Source organism: Xyrauchen texanus, chromosome 13, assembly GCF_025860055.1.
Source record: "Xyrauchen texanus isolate HMW12.3.18 chromosome 13, RBS_HiC_50CHRs, whole genome shotgun sequence".
In the NCBI taxonomy this organism is placed as follows: domain Eukaryota; kingdom Metazoa; phylum Chordata; class Actinopteri; order Cypriniformes; family Catostomidae; genus Xyrauchen; species Xyrauchen texanus.
The window spans coordinates 45,771,866-45,783,873 of NC_068288.1; the positions used below are offsets into that span (position 1 = coordinate 45,771,866).

General features: G+C 38.3%; 1 protein-coding gene across 3 annotated transcripts in view; it reads right to left on the minus strand.

Annotated features, from left to right (window-relative positions):
- Positions 1-360: 360 nt before the first annotated feature.
- Positions 361-12,008, minus strand: part of LOC127653913 (TOX high mobility group box family member 2-like) — a 177,666-nt gene continuing 166,018 nt past the window's right edge. For all 3 annotated transcript variants that reach the window (XM_052140766.1, XM_052140767.1, XM_052140765.1), the window contains 4 exons: positions 10,479-10,559; positions 5,321-5,707; positions 4,524-4,660; positions 361-1,975 (listed from right to left, as the gene is read on the minus strand). In XM_052140766.1, the coding sequence (XP_051996726.1) occupies positions 1,933-1,975; positions 4,524-4,660; positions 5,321-5,707; positions 10,479-10,559 (648 nt within the window). In that variant the 3' untranslated portion in view covers positions 361-1,932. The remainder of the gene's footprint in view (positions 1,976-4,523; positions 4,661-5,320; positions 5,708-10,478; positions 10,560-12,008) is intronic.

The following is a 12,008-nucleotide window of genomic DNA, read 5'->3' on the forward strand; positions in this document are numbered from 1 at the left end:
ATCCAAACGTTGTTTGGTGGTAGTGGAATGTTGGGTATCCAAAAGTTGTTGGAGGGGGATGTGGAGTTAGTGGGATGTTGGGTATCCAAAAGTTGTTGGGGGGATTTGGAGGTAGTGGGATGTTGGGTATCCAAAAGTTGTTGGGGGGTGGGAATGTGGAGGTAGTGGGATGTTGGGTATCCAAAAGTTGTTGGGGGGAATGTGGAGGTAGTGGGATGTTGGGTATCCAAAAGTTGTTGGGGTGGGGGGTGTGTGGAGGTAGTGGGATGTTGGGTATCCAAAAGTTGTTGGGGGGGCGGGGGGGGTGTGGAGGTAGTGGGATGTTGGGTATCCAAAAGTTGTTGTTGGGTGTGTGGGGAATGTGGAGGTAGTGGGATGTTGGGTATCCAAAAGTTGTTGGGGGGGTGTGGAGGTAGTGGGATGCTGGGTATCCAAAAGTTGTTGGGCGGAGGTGGGTGGGTGTTGGTAGTGGGATATTGGGTATCCAAAAGTAGTTTGGTGGTAGTGGGATATTGGGTATCCAAAAGTAGTTTGGTGGTAGTGGGATATTGGGTATCCAAAAGTAGTTTGGTGGTAGTAGGATATTGGGTATCCAAAAGTTGTTGTTGGGTGGGTGGGGAATGTGGAGTTAGTGGGATATTGGGTATCCAAAAGTAGTTTGGTGGTAGTGGGATGTTAGGTATCCAAAAGTTGTTGAGCGGGTGGGTGGGTGGGTGGGTGGTGGTAGTGGTATGTTGGGTATCCAAAAGTTGTTGGGCGGGGGGGTGTTCGTTGTCCTATTCTACATAATGCGTGGCTCATTTTTGCTTGTCACAGCCATTCAGCCCGTTCGGTTCTTCCGATGGACAGTCCGCCCCTAGTCGGCCCAAAAGTGTGTCGTCCCACTTTGGAAATGCACGGTATGCCAGATTACCAGCCCTGACTGCGAGCCAGAATCGAGGAGCAGTAGTTCATTCTCCAATTGCCCCGATGAAATGGGGAGCCTAAATGGAGAGCCGGGTCATGCAGTTTGTTGTGGCTTTTGCCGTAGATCTCTTTTTTGGGGGGGCAAATCACACCAGTGAGCACAGATTTAAATGCAAGATTGTGCACTTGTAAAACACTCTTGGGATATCACTTGCACAAAAACACTCATTCCCTCGTACGCATTCACACCGGCACGCATTCACAAAATACCATTTAAAATACAAATCAATGAATTACAAGTCATATTAAAGAGGAAAAAATATCTTGACTTCATCTTCCCAATTTGACCCCCCCAAAAGTGATATTTACAATCACACTGTGACAGATCGGTAAAGACCAACGCAGGTCTTTAAAATTACAAAAGAAGTCGTTTTTATCCATCTTTCCATTTGCGTATTTCTTTTATTTGGTCTATTACTACCAAACTTCACAGAGCATCAGTTGAACAGTAATATATCGCCTGCAGAAGAGTATTTCCCAAAAGTAAAGGACCTTTTATTAGCCAAAAAAAAGCGCTATGTTGCAAGCAGGAAATAAATAAAATGACAACCAAAAAAAATAGGAGAAGGAACTGAGAAACAACAAGGAGAGTTTTCCTCTGATTTACTTAAAGCTCATTGGCCCTGAAGGCCAGTTTCATGGTAGTTCGCTTTTTTTTTGTTTCTTTTAATTTGTGTTATATACATCTTTTTTTGTCTTTTTCACTTAAGTTTATTCGGAGATGGGGTGAGTGCTCTCGGAGGTCTCCGGCGGAGAGGCCTGTACATTTTTAAGTGCTTGGCAAAAATGAAAAGGATCACTAGTAGTCTTCAGAACGCGTACACACACACACACACATCCTTCTAAAAACGAATGAAAAATGACACTGAGGGAAAAACTGATGGTGTCGGGGAGAGGGTGGAGAGGTGCGCGGGGCTCCCTGGTGTTGTTTGATTTTTTTTCTCTTTTCCGTCTCCTTGTTTTGCTTCAAGTGAGGTAGAGTGGCTTATCCCTGCCTATCATACTGCCACTGCAAAACAATCACAAAACAACAAATCGTTCATGTCATTTTTAAAAGTAACAGTTCTGACTAAAATGTTAATTCATCATTATTTACTTCAAACCCGTATGACTTTCTTTCTATGAAACACAAATGGAGAATGTGGAACGGAGAAGGCGGCGGCCGGTGACGACGGTTTGAAAGAGAGAGCATCACGGGCATGTCCGTCATGTGTGTGTTTATGTTTGGGATTTTGGTTTAAGTTTTCATTAAATTATTATTTATATTGACAAGCCGGTTCTCGCCACCTCCTTGCCCATTTTAACCCCCTTACATTGGTGCCGAAACCCGGGAAGGAGGAGGGATGCCCGTCGCAGTGTCTTCGACCCAGTGGAGCGCTGCTGTCATCTGCTAGGTGACGGAGTAGCCCGACCGCCCGGATGCGGGGAACGTCCGCCGTCCTCGGGGCGACTGGGCGTGCGCATTCCAGCCCGGCCCCGCCCCCCTCCGCTCCACAGAGAAATATTGCATATTAAAAAAGTAGTCGCGTGCCGGCTCATCTTACAAACAGTACACGTGCCACAAATTTCGTTGTACGTACAGTATGCGCGGACAGCCCACACACGCGAACAGTTCGCGGCTTTGCGCATCATCGCCGCATCATAAAGCGTCGTCTTCTGAAGTCATACGATAGCTTGAATTTTAAAACTTTATTCGCTGAAAATCTTGCCTGTCATCAAAGATGCGTTCCGGTTAAGATCGGATACATGGCGACACGATAGCACTGCGTCCCCCGAGTCTTGTGTCGTTGAATATGGCACGTAACTGTCCTATATCCTATAGAGCTACGACAGATGCAAAGATCTGCTCCTCACACTATGCTATCGTAACACTTCAGAAGACGACGCTAGACGCATGCGACGATGATGAGCAAAGCCGCGAACTGTCCGCATGCCTAGAAAAACTGGGCTGGCCGTGGTCAGTCCGCACATACTTTTCGCGAATGAAGAAAGACTTTGGATATTGCACACAAGCTGTAAAAATTACTTTATTGGTGCTTTCTTGTAATTTTTTAAGAGCATAGCATCTGCAGTCCTAATTATGCATCATCTGCATCATTAAAGTGCACCGATTATGGTTTTTAAACGTGCCTAATTTTGTTTTAAAGGTCTCATACAATAGATTTAAATGCATCCACGGTCAAAAAACACTTTAATTTGCTCATAATTAAAAAAATTTCCAGTGTCAAAAATGACTCTTTCAATGATCCGTTCTAAAGCATTCATTCTAAACTCCTCCTTTCAGAGAGCCTCCTCTGCTCTGATTGGTCCGTTCTAAAGCATTCATTCTAAACTCCTCCTTTCAGAGAGGCAACTCTGCTCTGATTGGTCCATTCTAAAGCATTCATTCTAAACTCCTCCTTTCAGAGAGGCAACTCTGCTCTGATTGGTCCGTTCTAAATCATTCATTCTGAACTCCTCCTTTCAGAGAGCATACTCTGCTCTGATTGGTCCGTTCTAAAGCATTCATTCTAAACTCCTCCTTTCAGAGAGCTTACTCTGCTCTGATTGGTCCGTTCTAAATCATTAATTCTAAACTCCTCCTTTCAGAGAGCATACTCTGCTCTGATTGGTCCGTTCTAAATCATTAATTATAAACTCCTTTCAGAGAGCGTACTCTGCTCTGATTGGTCCGTTCTAAAGCATTCATTCTAAACTCCTCCTTTCAGAGAGCCTCCTCTGCTCTGATTGGTCCGTTCTAAATCATTCATTCTAAACTCCTCCTTTCAGAGAGGCAACTCTGCTCTGATTGGTCCGTTCTAAATCATTCATTCTAAACTCCTCCTTTCAGAGAGCATACTCTGCTCTGATTGGTCCGTTCTAAAGCATTCATTCTAAACTCTTCCTTTCAGAGAGCTTACTCTGCTCTGATTGGTCCGTTCTAAATCATTAATTCTAAACTCCTCCTTTCAGAGAGCCAACTCTGCTCTGATTGGCCCGTTGATGTCCGTTGATGTTGATGTTGTGATTGGTCTACCGCTTAGTGTAGTGTTTGTGGGCGGGTCAAAGCTGTTCACGAGCAGCCAATGAAGACCAGAGGCGGGTTTTTTGCTACCGAATTAGGTAGGTTAGTACAGGAAGTAAGTCTGGAATTACTAACGACTTTCAGGTGTTAACGATTTCAGGTGTTCAGACTCTGTTCTTTCTTTTGGGAGTCAATAACTCCATTTGTGGTGCACTTTGATTTTTGAAACTTTGCAGACGTTTTTCTATCCACAAACAGCGATATAACACACTACATGAAAGGTCATATTTGAAAAACCATTATAGGTGCTCTTTAAGACAATCTGCATCGCATCTCTTTTTGGGTTCCATGAAAAAAAAGGCAAGGACGAGCAACTGATGACTCAAGCAATAAACAGATATGAAATTTAATTGTGTAATATAGTTTGTTTACATTAGATTGTTTTTGAGATGGTTAGAAATTCAACACATGCAGCTATGAAACCATTTATGATGCTTATTAAACACTAAGTTTAAACTTTAACACACACGTAACAAACACACACACTGTTTACCTGCAGTGGTTTCCGCCGCATTCCCGGTTGCAGTACTCGCTGTCCCAGTCAGGGTTTTGACCCACTGAGTTCGGAGCCCCTGGAGACTGAGAGCCCCCAACACTCTTCTGATACTCTGACTGTAAGTGAGAAAATCCCTGAGAGAGAGAGAGAGAGAGAGAGAGAGAGAGAGTTTACCTACTATTTTCTGGTCACAAAATAGTATGTGAAATGGTACAGGATACGTTCACAATGGAATACTAGCATTCTGCTAACTGCATTCTGCGCTATATATACTGTATAGTGCACACAGCTTTTATAAACAGTATGCAAAATAGTATACAGTGTGCAATGGTAAACATTTCTCGAGCTATGTTCAAAATTAAATACTGGCTAAATACTATTTAAATAACATTTATCATTGCATACTGCATACTATTTCACATACTTATTTAAATACTAGACTAGTGTTAGACAATGCTTACTATTGCATGCTGCATACTATTTCACATACATTTAAAAAACTAGACTGGCATTTATCATTGCATTCTGCAGACTATTTCAATTTCTTTTAAATAATATATGAAATAGTGTGCATTATGTTTAACTAATATACACTACACACTAATCTAGTACACTGTTGACACACAACCTCATCTCATTGCATGTTTGATTTGTGAGTCCATTATTATCTCATGAATACATATGGTTATTTTGGGTTTATATTGCTTTAAGAGTATGATTAGAAAGGTCGTATCCCATTCCAAACACACTCCGTGACTCCAGCAAGTGTGATGTTTCCCAGCAAGCACACTAACCTGCTGTCCTGGGGGTGGGGAGTGCAGCGGAGCCTGAAGGCCCATCTGGTGAGAGATGATTGGCTGTGACTGCACCTGTTGCATGCGGATTGGCTGGTTAAGGAGGGAGCCCTGGTGCAGCGAGAGCTGCTGGTGCAGAGGGGGGCTGATCTGGAATGATGCTGGGGGGGAGGCACTGAGTGCGGGTAGCATGGCCGATCGGGGCAGCCCATGTCTGGGAGCGCTCGCCGCGTAGCTCTGCAGGTCTGTCAGGGGGAAGGGGCTTGGGCCCAGGTAAGGGGAGGAGGGCTGGGGCGGGACGCTGTACAGGGAAGTGTTGTGGGGCATCATGTGCGGTGAGGGCTGGCTGGACTGAGTGCTTTTGCTGTCCACCGGGTCACTGTAGGTCTGACGGAGAGAGAGAGAGAGAGAGAGAGAGAGAGAATGTTCAATAACAAGGAAAAAGTGGATAGTTTTCTGATTTAACACAAAACCACATACACACAAGAAACTGTAGCCAGCAGCAATTGCACAAATGCATCTCTCTGTGATTTTTCAAATGAAGAGCGCGCTTACGGCAATGCATTGTTTCATTAGCGAGTTATACTGGAGCACGCATTGCAAATGGGAATATGTATTTCAAATGTCAGTGCGTGATGAGAAGTTGGTCGTGTTCATCAGCTGTCACAGTCACAGCGCTCAAATATATATTGAACAGAAAATCTAAAGCGATCAGTATGAAATAAATAAATGGATGAATGGATGAAAGTGTGCACGTCTACTTTGAACAAGTCAAACATTTCTCTTTAAATTAAACAGTCTTGAAGATCAGAACATGAATGGTACGGTATGTCGTAATAGATCCTATTATTTCTTTTAAAAACATTGCAAAACTGTTGTTGCATGTGTCAACAACAACAACATTAAAGCTATTTTTTAGCACTTAAATGTTGTTAAGAGTGTATCACAGTGTAAAACATGTAATTTCTTGTTGCCAGTAGGTGGCGCTATGACTATAACTGAATATTGGCATGTAGATGTGTTCAGGATAGGACTCTTATCAAACATGTGAAGTTTGGGGCAGATTGGACATTGTATGTATGAGTTACAACTACTTCCTGTTTCATGGCGAAACGTCAAACTTTGTCAGATCGTCATGGCGACGCTGTGTAGTGAAAACTCAAAAGCTTCGCAACGTAGCATCGCCAAGACCTTTAGATTAGATGGACCAAATATGAAGTAGATATGATGAAATCTCTAGGAGGAGTTCATTAAAGTACGAGGCCTGGAAATGGCGAAAACTGAAGAATAAATCCCAATGGCTGACTTCCTGTTGGGTTTAGGATATGGCTCTAAGAGACATTTTTGTACGTGTTGACATGTTACATATGTGTACCAATTTTGATATGTGTAGGTGAAACGTAGCGTGAGGGCTGCTTCGTTGAAATTGTGTAGGTGGCGCTATCGAGCCATTTTGCCATAATTAATCCTAAAACCAGTATCAGATGTAAATGTTCCCCACTTTTGAGATGTGTGCAAAGTTTCACGAGTTTTCGAGCATGTTTAGGCCTCAGAAATGTGACTCGTTTCATATCGAATTATCCGGCCGCCACGGACTTCAACGAACACTCAAAAGCTTCCCAATTTAACATCACTGAGACCTTTAGATTAAGACGGACTAAATATAATGTTGATCTGATTAAATCTCTGGGTGGAATTTGTTAAAGTACAAGACCTGGAATTGACTGTTGCCAGTAGGTGGCGCTATGACTATAACTGAATATTGGCACGTAGATGTGTTCAGGCCAGGACTCTTATCAAACACGTGAAGTTTGGGGCAGATTGGACATTGTATGTATGAGTTACAACAACTTCCTGTTTCATGGCGAAACGGCAAATTTGTCAGATCGTCACGGCAACGCCGTGCAGTGAAAACTCAAAAGCTTTGCAATGTAGCATCGCCAAGGCCTTTAGATTGGATGCACCAAATATGATGTTGATCTGATGAAATCTCTAGGAGGAATTCGTTAAAGTACGAGGCCTGGAAATGGCAAAAACTGAAGAATAAATCACAATGGCTGACTTCCTGTTGGGTTTAGGATATGGCTATAAGAGGCTTTTTTGTACGTGTTGACATGTTACATATGCCTACCAATATTCATATGTGTAGGTGAAACATATGACTCATTTTATATCGAATTATCCGGCCGCCACGGACACGCCCTACAATGAAAACACAAAAGCTTCCCAATTTAACATCACCGAGACCTTTAGATTAAGACTGACTAATTATAATGTTGATCTGATTCAATCTCTGGGTGGAATTTGTTAAAGTACAAGACCTGGAATTGACTGTTGCCAGTAGGTGGCGCTATGACTATATCTGAACATTGGCACGTAGATGTGTTTAGGCCGGGACTCTTATCAAACATGTGAAGTTTGGGGTAGATTGGACATTGTATGTATGAGTTACAACTACTTCCCGTTTCATGGCGAAACGTCAAACTTTGTCAGATCGTCACGGCGATGCCGTGCAGTGAAAACTCAAAAGCTTCGCAATGTAGCATCGCCAAGACCTTTAGATTAGATGCACCAAATATGAAGTAGATCTGATGAAATCTCTAGGAGGAGTTCGTTAAAGTACGAGGCCTGGAAATGGCGAAAACTGAACAAAAATCAAAGAGAAAAATAAAAATGGCGGACTTCCTGTTGAGTTTAGGGCATGGGTCCAAGAGACATTTTTGTAGGTATTGGCATGTTACACACGTGTACTGATTTTCGTACATGTAGGTGAAACATAGCTTAAAGCCACATCGTTGAATGTTTCTAGGTGGCGCTATTGAGCCATTTTGCCACACTTAATTCTGAAACCCATATCAGATGTACATTTTCACCACTTCGAGTATGTTTAGGCCCTCTAAAATTATTTTTAGTCTAGATTTTACAAAGGGGAAGATATCAGAATAATTACAAGTTAAACCCATTTTTAAATATATAACATATTAAGGCAATATTGCATTACACTCCAAAATAGCACCAGGTGCATGCCAAAAACTGCAAGAGTTTAAACAGTCAAACTTCAACATGTTTTTTGGCAACTCTTCATACTTCAGTCTCAAGTAAGCTCTTCACCCTCCCAACAACTAAATGAATAAAAACCTAATTTATGACTAAAAAGACTCTTTTCAAGCATCGAGCCGTGTAAGTGATGGCGATGTCTAAAATGTTTTTTTTTCTATCATATATTATGCATGAGAGTATACGAACACATCACTCAAATCATCTGCCAAATGCAGATTGTGACGAAATATTTAATTATACGCAATGAAGGGCGTTTAATAAAAGCCTGCGGGTTTGATGAATACTGTATTCACGGCTTAATCAACGCTCTTGTTTTGGGCTCAGGAGCTTTTGAGGGAGAGCTGTGGAAAACGAGAGCGAGTGTTTAGCATGAAAATGCAAGTTGCATTTTTTTGAACAGAGAAACAATGAATGTAAAATTAGTGGTTTTGAAAATGGTGCGTTTTATTATGCAGATGAACGTATGCAATGAAACAACATTCCAGTTCATTTAAATCCATCAAATGGCTTTCAGAAATGTGTAATCAATTTATGCGTGATCGCATGCAATGCATGTCGACGGTGCAATCTAATGGATTACGACGACAACAGATTGGATGCAGAAATATGACAGAGATAAATATCACCGTCAAGGGATAATTAATAATATATAAGAGCTTGAGATAATAATCATGTGCTATTTTTGGGGACGTGTCCACAAGCATGCCAAGAATCTGACATTGAGTAGTTAAAGAGTTAAAGGAATACCTCACCTAATTATAAAAAAAGTCTGTCATCATTTACTCACCCTCATGTCGTTCCTAACCCATATGACTTTCTCTCTTCCATGGACCATACTCACTATAAAAGTAGTCCATATGACTTGTGCATTACGTATATTCCAGGTCTTCTGAAGTCATACCATAGCTTTGTATCAAAAACAGACTGAATTTAAGTTGTTATTCACTGAAAATCTTCCTTTCTGTAACAGTTTGCGACACATTAAAGAACCTACTGCATTTACGCAATGCTTCGAAAGGTAAAATTTGAAATAAATATAATCTAATTTCATATAAATTTAAATTATATACTGTAGCATTATATTTTTAAAAAAGCATTTAAAGATGTTTTTATCAAATATTTAATTTAATTTATTAGCATTAAGTTAATATGTAGTTATGTATGTATTTATGTTTATGAGTGTTTATTTTTTACTTTTTATAAATTTGTTTTACTTTTAAATATAATTTTTGTTTAATATATATATATATATATATATATATATATATATATATATATATATATATATATATATATATATTAATATATTCAAAATAAATGTAATTTAATTATAATAATATTTATTATTAAAACAATAATTGTTTAGTTTGTTTACTAATTAATACTTAATTTAAATGATTAAAATAAATGCGTTTTTATCAAATATTTAATTTAATTTATTAGCATTAAGTTAATATGTATTTATGTATATGAGTGTTTATTTTTTACTTTTTATAAATTTGTTTTACTTTTAAATATTATTTTTTGTTTAATATATATATATTTATTAATATATTCAAAATAATTGTAATTTAATTATAATAATATTTATTATTAAAACAATAATTTTTTAGTTTGTTTACTAATTAATACTTAATTTAAATGATTAAAATAAATCAAATTTATTTTATAAAAGCGTTTTTATTTTAATGAGGTCGCATTCTTTGACTTTTTATTTCTGATATGTGTAGCACTTTGAGCTGCAATTGAGGTATGAAAGGTGCTAAACATTTAAAATGCATTATTATAATTTTATTTGAATAATAATTAATTAATTTGCTTTCAGTCCTCTTTGGAACTTGACAGACGTGGTCACAATGTACTGTTGTTGTATGGAAAAGAGCTGTGTCCGGATTCTTCAGAATGTCTCTTTTTGTGTTCCATGGACAAAATAACAACAGATGGGTTTGGAACGAGATTAAGATGAGTAAATAATGACTCTTCCTTCACATAAACTGTCTTTCCTTTGAAAGCTCTTCCCGTCAAATCTTAGTCAAACATTTACCCCTCAACATTATCGCTGACCCGTACACATCAAACATGTGAACCCGTCCGTTACCTTGGAAACCAGACTAGCTCGATACGTTGCCAGGGCCTTCAGGTACTCCTTCTTAGCTGCTTCTGTTTTCCGTTTGTATGCCTGCGAGAGGAGAAACACAACTGCGATTAGAAACACACAATCTACAATCTTATCTTCAAACCTCAGCAGCATTGTGGGAACAACATTCGGTAACACTTTATAACAGCGTTCATTAATACATCATTAACATATAATGCTGAACAGAACATTAGTTCATGTATATTCAAATAGTTTGACTTCATAATTTGTAAACATGAATAGTGTGTGAAGTGGTGAAATATACAAATGATTTGAACGTATCTGAATTTTCATTAAATAATGCTTAACTAATCATTAGTTAATGATAGTTTAATTTAATGTACATTCAAATGTACATTAACCAATGATCTGTCAATCATTATGTAACATTTATTAAGTGTTAAAAGCCATATAGGAATGAAAGTTTAATAAGATTTGAAGGTATCTTAATTTTCATTAAATAATGCTTAACTAATCATTAGTTAATGATAGTTTAATTCACTAGTAAACATTAACAAGCACATTATCAAATACAAAACAATTAGCTGAATAAAACTCTTCTATGGTTTAAATTTCTGAGTTCAAATTCCTTTTGATATTTATATTTGGATATTTATGGAGTTTGAAATAAAAATGTCATGTGGTGTAACTGTCCTGAGATGGTAAAACAATTAAAAGCTGAAATTCTTGGCATGAGTAGTGCAGAATAATCCTTTTATTAAACAATTCTTATTAAATTAAAAGTATTTTTATATATATATATATATATATATATATATATATATATATATATATATATATTAGGGCTGTCGATTTAACGTGTTAATTCAGTGTGATTAATTTGACAAAAATAACGCGTTAAAATAAATTAATGCAATTAATCGCACCATAATAAGGAAGATTCCTGAGAAATGCTTGTAGTACCACCTGTTTACTCCAGGGGGCAGTAAGTGAAACTTCAGCTGTATGAGCAACACACAGTTTATACAGTGAACAAAACAACCCACAACACAAACATGCGTCACATTCTTGTGTTCAAAACACTTGATGGAGCTCAAATCTGAACTAAGAGATCTCAAGATGTGTTTAAAGATTGAGTATTAAACTATATTTAACGTGACACAGTGACCTAATAATGTATGTTTATGACGCAACACACCCGAGACGCTACACAAGCATGTCTGACGCAGGTGTCCTTAAACAAGCCCTCATAATAAATCTCCAACTGATTGACAGATTCACTTGTGTAATGGATTACTGTGAACTGTGTGTCAATGATTGACTTATGATCAATAATATGGTAATAAACAATACATTGTATTCTAAAGCTGCTTTTTGTCATTATCAATGATGAACTTCTTATCTGCATACATAGATATGTATATGCATATATATATATATATATCTGTATATATATATATATATATATATATATATATCATTTTTAAATATTTAAAGATAACTATGTATAATTATATATTGATATAAATA